General features: G+C 38.2%; 1 protein-coding gene across 2 annotated transcripts in view; it reads right to left on the bottom strand.

Annotated features, from left to right (window-relative positions):
* The window catches only part of ELP2 (elongator acetyltransferase complex subunit 2), a 41,657-nt gene that overhangs the window by 27,826 nt on the left and 6,945 nt on the right, over positions 1 to 6,886 (bottom strand). For both annotated transcript variants that reach the window (XM_008578669.1, XM_008578670.1), the window contains exons 4-8: positions 4,397 to 4,553; positions 3,931 to 4,008; positions 2,266 to 2,330; positions 1,405 to 1,471; positions 803 to 943 (exon numbers count right to left, since the gene is read on the bottom strand). In XM_008578669.1, coding sequence (XP_008576891.1) covers positions 803 to 943; positions 1,405 to 1,471; positions 2,266 to 2,330; positions 3,931 to 4,008; positions 4,397 to 4,553 — 508 coding nt within the window. The remainder of the gene's footprint in view (positions 1 to 802; positions 944 to 1,404; positions 1,472 to 2,265; positions 2,331 to 3,930; positions 4,009 to 4,396; positions 4,554 to 6,886) is intronic.

Here is a 6,886-nt window from a genome sequence, read left to right as displayed (position 1 = left end):
TATACCTGAATTTAAGAATGTAATATTTTAAAAATAATACAATTTATTTTTTAATTAGGTAGAGATCTTTTCCTAGCAAGCTGTTCACAAGATTGCCTGATAAGAATATGGAAGCTGTATGTAAAATCGACATCTTTAGAAACTCAGGATGATGATAGTGTAAGACTGAAGGAAAATACTTTTACTATAGGAAATGAAAGTGAGTAATAATGAAAATACTTGGTATAACAATACTTAGGTTTCCCCGCTGGTTCACTTATTTCACCACATACTTATATGAAGATTAGTTTTTCAGAAGTGTTGGTTCCCTACCTGAAACTGATACTGTGCATTTTTCTTTTTTCTTTTTATGAGTGGATGAGTCATTTTTCATATGATAAACTTACTTTTCTTCTAAACTATATTAGTAAGGTTTTAAAAGATGACTGGTAAGGGGATCTTAACCCTTGACTTGGTGTTGTCAGCACCACACTCAGCCAGTGAGCGAACCGGCCATCCCTATATGGGATCCGAACCCGGGGCCTTGGTGTTATCAGCACCACACTCTCCCGAGTGAGCCACAGGCCGGCCCTTCAGCAATTTTTTAAAACCTTACTAATATAGTTTAGAAGAAAAGTAAGTTTATCATATGAAAAATGACTCATCCACTCATAAAAAGAAAAAAGAAAAATGCACAGTATCAGTTTCAGGTAGGGAACCAACACTTCTGAAAAACTAATCTTCATATAAGTATGTGGTGAAATAAGTGAACCAGCGGGGAAACCTAAGTATTGTTATACCAAGTATTTTCATTATTACTCACTTTCATTTCCTATAGTAAAAGTATTTTCCTTCAGTCTTACACTATCATCATCCTGAGTTTCTAAAGATGTCGATTTTACATACAGCTTCCATATTCTTATCAGGCAATCTTGTGAACAGCTTGCTAGGAAAAGATCTCTACCTAATTAAAAAATAAATTGTATTATTTTTAAAATATTACATTCTTAAATTCAGGTATAAGACTTTCTCCTTTACAGTATGTATATTTCCAGAATTCCCCCCCAAATCAGACTCTGTTTCTTTACCCTTCATTCATTTGACCTGTATATATTCATTTTAATAACATTGAAAAATATACATACAATGCTAATAAATGTTTATAAGATATGATACTCAACACAGTCTACTAAGTTCTACAAAGAACTTCTCAAGGATGTCTGCATGTGGACAAGTCAGCTAGTGTCATCCAACTTGTTTCATCCTCTACCACTCAATTCACAGTTAATGGAAGGGATAAGTATCCTCTTTTTTAAATGGGACAATAAAAAAAGTAACATACAAAGAAAACTTAAGGCTGCTTTCTTGGAAAGGTTACACATACTTGTCCTTAACACATGTGCTTTAGCAAAATTTCATACTGACCAAAGGCTGCCCATTCCACGCCTCTTATCCAGTCCTCATGTCCACAGAGTAAAAGCACTTTCTGAAACTAGTAAGATAACAAAAATCATTGGGCTTGATGTAAGAATTTAACTTCCATGTATATCAGGGACTTCATTTGGTCTCAGCCAGACCTACTACACTGCTCTTTTACTGGGAATAATATCTGTTTAGACATAGGATAAAACACTCATTTGGGAACTCAACATGTAATATCATGTGTAATATCTAAATCATCTCATGGGGCAACCTGGAGGAGACAGGCAATATAGTATCTGTAGATCTCAAATACTTTACAAGTTTACAAGGTAAAATGACATATGTATATATAATATCAAAAGAAAGCTGAAAAGTTGGAATTCACAACCATTTTAAACTTTCTTATAGAATGCAAAAAAACAAGTATCCTCATTATTAAATAAATGGGCCTAGAGTTAACAAACCCCCTTTCTGGAACTTCTGTCCTCTAGTTTAACCACTCAAAGTATAGGTAAAACTAAGAAGGACAAACACACTTCCAGGAGGTGCTTCACGTATGTCATATCTCATTTAATTTTTTTAAGGAAAATACCACTACCATCACATCTTCCTTCTCTCCTTCCCCCACTAATGACCCGTTTCCCCCTAACAACTCTGGGGCTGGTGGCCAAGGCAGCAATTAGTTGGCATTCAAACATAGTGGAAAACCATCCAACAGAGGACTGTGAAGAAAGATTCTTCTACTGGATTATTTTGGTTTAGATTACAACATCCCTAAAATTCTATAATCTGGAAATAGTCTGTATGAAAACATGTAATTAAGAAAAACATAATTCTAGTCTCTTAATAAACATCATTAGTTACCTGATCATTTTGTTGAGCAAACAAGTGAATTTTGCAGTCATCATCTCCACATGCTAATATTGGTACTGGGAGGGAAAAAAAAGAGACTTCACTGTAAGTACTCCACCATGTTACAATAATCACCTATGCTGGACTCTAGGCTTTAGGTAAAAAATCCTTACTTCTCTTACCTATACCACAGAGCAAATAAATTAAAAGTGCTTGATAAATGTCTATGAATAAAATGAGTGCTCTAAAATGTTCTGCTCAATGGTTACCTGACTGTTAATTAACTAAGAGTGCTTTTTCCTCCATTCTATGTCATTGATGACTGAAGGAGCAGTGAAAAGAGAAGCTCAAGAGCCAAGTAGGGAGAATTCTCACTGTGTTAGCCAGAAGATCAATATGAAAAGTTGTTACCCAACTGAGTAACAAAGAGCTACTAAGAGCCCAGCATCATGGCTACTGCACAAAGATCTAATGGTATATTTGTTACATAGAGGGTCTTTACATTTTGTTTGAGAAATCAATACTGAAACAAAATAAAAGAGCACATAATTAAATATGTAGTTAAAAAGCTATGAAGGGTACGACTATAAATTAGTTTTCTGTAATATAGATAAAAAAACTAATTCCGGGCTGGCCCGGTGGTGCACTGGATAGTGCGCCGCTTGGGAGCGCGGCGGCGCTCCTGCCAAGGGTTCGGATCCCCTGTGGAGACCGGTTCCCGCTCACTGGCTGAGCGTGGAGCGGGCGTGGCGCCGAGGGTTGCGATCCCGTTGCCGGTCAGTAAAAAAGACAAAAAGGAAAAAAAAAAAACTAATTCCATTACTGAAGGACAGCCCTAGTAAAACTCTGGAGCAAGATAAAATAAAGACTTTTTCTACAGAAATGCCTTGATATTAAGTGTATTTTTCAAAGATTTTATTTTAAATCAACTGAAAAAACAAAACAAAACAAAAAAAAACCTCCAGTCACTTGGCCTCAATGTAGATGTGAAAAAATGAAATTCTATGTGTGCAGCTCCTCTTCCCAGGGAGGCTTTGCACATAGTGGAAGCACAACACGAAATTATGGAGTAGCAACTCCTGCTGCAGAGGGCAAGAGAGTCTGACAGCTTCCAGGCCCTGCCTCTCTCCACCTGGCTTGTCCTCCAGCTAACTGAGGAAACAGAGTCTGACTGACTCATATTGCTATTAACTTTGTGGAGATGATGTACTGATGGGTTTCACAGCAAAGACTGACTATTTTTTTTTTTTTTGTCTTTTGTCTTTTTTCCGTGTCCGGCAACGGATCGCAACCCTCAGTGTTGCCCCCGTACCGGACTGGGGACCGGCAACGGGATTGCAACCCTTGGCGTTGCTCCTGCGCCTCGCTCAGCCAGTGAGCAGGAACCGGTCTGTATGTGGGATCCGAACCCTCGGGCAGGAGTGCCGCCGCGCTTCCCAAGCGGCGCACTTATCCAGTGCGCCACCGAGCCGGCCCAAAGACTGACTATTTTTGTTCGAAGATTTTAAATGGTCTTAGGCAAGCTTTTAGTACGCCGGATGTGAAAGGGCAGTCACTTTAAGAGAAATAATACATGGTCCACCTTCAGTACATATGCAGATGTACAAATATACTGCTGGTCATATGGAGATATACAAATATACTGCTCTTTTAATATATACTTAGCAGAATACTTACCATCCGTATTAGGCAAAAAAGCTAAGCAGACAACCAGAGCGAATCCATTTCCAAAGTTCAAGGTCTGAAGGCATGTTACTAAGAAATAATAAAAAATACCATGAACAACCAACTGAACTTGTCCACCTAGACAGGTTGGGTAGCACAGTTACAATCCTTGGTGTCAGCGGGGAGATGAGAGAAGCCAATCCTGAGACACCACTGGTCATTTAACGCTAAATGGACAATTTTTAACAAGGTTATAGAGAACAAAATGACTTACATAAAAAGGCTGAGAAGGAATTTATATTGACAAAGCTTGGTGTAGAGGAATTTTGAACAAATGCAAAAGAAACAATTATTTAGATTAGAATTATGTTTTAAAGCTGCTTGAAAGTTTGAAAAAATTATAGGTATGCTCTTCTAGAAGTCATTCATTTGATAATTACTGTTTCAGTTATCTGTATTATAATGTCTCCAAACCTACCTTCTGAACCCTTTTTAGACCAGAGTCGAACAGTAGAATCTGAAGCTGCAGAAACCACCAGCGTGTATAATGCAACGTCTGACGCCCTCCTCTGATAAACAGCATGAACTGCATAAACAGGTCCTTCATGGCCTTGGAGGTGGACTGTGTTTAAAAGCTAAAATCAGAAAGAATGATAAAAGCATTGCAATTAAAAAGGAATTGACAGTTTCACTTTTTATTTAACTGGAGTCACAAGATTAAAGGTACTGTTAAAAGGTCTGACCCAGAAATAGGTCCTCTCAGTTGAAGAGAATGTAAACTTTCAAGAAGTCTGTCTGACCATATTAACGAAACATAAAATACACATCCCCTTTGACACAGCAATGTCGCATCTAATAATCTACATTCAGAGGAGATAATAGCACTAGTATAACAAATAATATTAAAAGACAAATGAAGAAGAATATTTATTACCCACTGTTTATAATAGTGAAAAAGTGCAATCCACTTAAAATTACTAATAGAAAACTGATTAAATAAATCATTATAGACATACATTGTACCAATTAAAAAAGTAATATAGATAAACAGGTGCTTATTACCATGGAAACAGTATTTCAGTTGTTTTCCCAATTACTTAAGCAGAACTCTGCCACTCAAGATAGTAATTAATGCTTATGTATAAGGGTCTGTACATTAACTTCCTTTAATCATTAACCTGTGACTTCCTTGAAAAAAATTTCTAAAAAACCACTCAGATACAGTATAATCTCTTTAATGCATAATTATATACATATAACTAGAAATCTGGAACAATATTCATCAGAAAATTAACTCTGCTCAGATTTTGTACAGTCTTCTTACTTCTTTATACTTTTCTGTATTTATAAACTTTTTTTCATGTATTACCCCCTAAAAAATCAAGTCTATTGAAAATGCTCATTTCACATCTTTAAGCAGGGTTATACTTCAACCATCAAAGAATTAAAAAAATACAAACAAAATGGAAGAAATCTCTCAAATTCACCAGCTTTTTAAAAAAACAATGCTCACACTGTTCAAAGACCCAAACTTCTCACTGTACCAGATTAGAATTATTTCCATTTATCATCAGTCAAGTTGTACACTGAGCACCTGTGTGCCACGGAAATGCATATGGGAAGGAACATTTAAGCCTCCTTGGGAAGGCTACAATGTGTAGCCCCTTCCCCTAAATCCTTTTATTCCCCTCATTCCTCTCTTATGCCTTTCCTCTTCCTTTTCTCTTCCCTGTCTGGCCTCTGTTCTCCCCCTCTCTAAGTCTGCTGTCTGCCATCAGATGCTTGCTTGGACTGCAATTCTTTCTACTGACAGGAGGAGCCTGGGACAGCACTGAGGAAAGTCTCCCAAGTCTCATCTCAAGGTCTCAAAAATGAGTACTCAAATACCCCTTTCTCAATTCCTGTGTCAAGATGAGTCCCAACAGGAGCTGAGTTTGCTACATTCCCCCACCTTCATGATCTCAATAGAGTCCAGGTGGCTCCAAAATCCCACTTCCACACCTGCCCTATCTTTCTGAAGACAAGTCTGGGTATCCAGCCAGCAATTCAAATGACATGTCTACAGCTGAGTTTCACACGTTCCCTCCTACTGGCCTGTCTCTCTTTGCAGAAGCACCTTTCTCCTAGGGCCCCAAGACAGAACCCTACCATTTATGATTATCAACTACTACCTGTTTTTTGATCCCTGACCCCCAGCCCCCCACTCCTTTGACAACCACTAGTCAACACCAAAATCATTTTTCCTTCAAAAATACACCCCAAGGGCTGGCCACTTAGCTCAGTAGGTTAGAGTGCAGCCTTATAACACCAAGGTCACAGGTTCGGATCCCCAAATCAGCCAGCCACCAAAGAAAAAAAAAACGTTAGGGAGTAATTGGGTAAGGGACACAAACAGTAATTATGATTTGTAATGATAAACATGCTAATAATATTGATTTGATCATCACATACTGTACACAAATACTGAGTCAACTCTATACCCCATAAATAAGTATAATCAAAAATAAATTTTAAAAACTAAAAAAAAAAAAAGAAAACAGCGATGGCAAAAATACACCCCATGTTCCTTTCTTCATATTTTTTCCTATTCTAATTTGGCGCACTGCTGTCAGATCAATTTTTTTTTTTTGATAGTCATTCTCCTGTGCTTAGAAATCATCAATGACTTCCAAATGCCTGCTAATAAAGAACAAACTCTTAAAGCCAGTATTCAAATTTCCACATGATCTTCTCGTATTCTACTTCTCCAGCATTACTGCTCATAATGTATTATCTAGTAACATTCCAAAACTGTGTTCCTGGGCTCCTGAGCCTAGGCAGTGGGGGGCTGAGGGCCTCAGCTATGCACCCTCCCCCAGTCTGCATCCACCCGAGATGAGCAGTGAGCCTCCACCAGAAGCACCCCAGGCTCCCAGGGTGGAGAGTGGCTGAGGGTCTCAGCCATGCCCCCCTGAGCCCCCCCAACCCC

The sequence above is a fragment of the Galeopterus variegatus genome, unplaced genomic scaffold (assembly GCF_000696425.1).
Source record: "Galeopterus variegatus unplaced genomic scaffold, G_variegatus-3.0.2 Scaffold1738, whole genome shotgun sequence".
Taxonomy (NCBI): Eukaryota; Metazoa; Chordata; class Mammalia; order Dermoptera; family Cynocephalidae; genus Galeopterus; species Galeopterus variegatus.
Note: the sequence above shows the minus strand (reverse complement) of the source record. Positions and strands in the feature narration are given on the sequence as shown.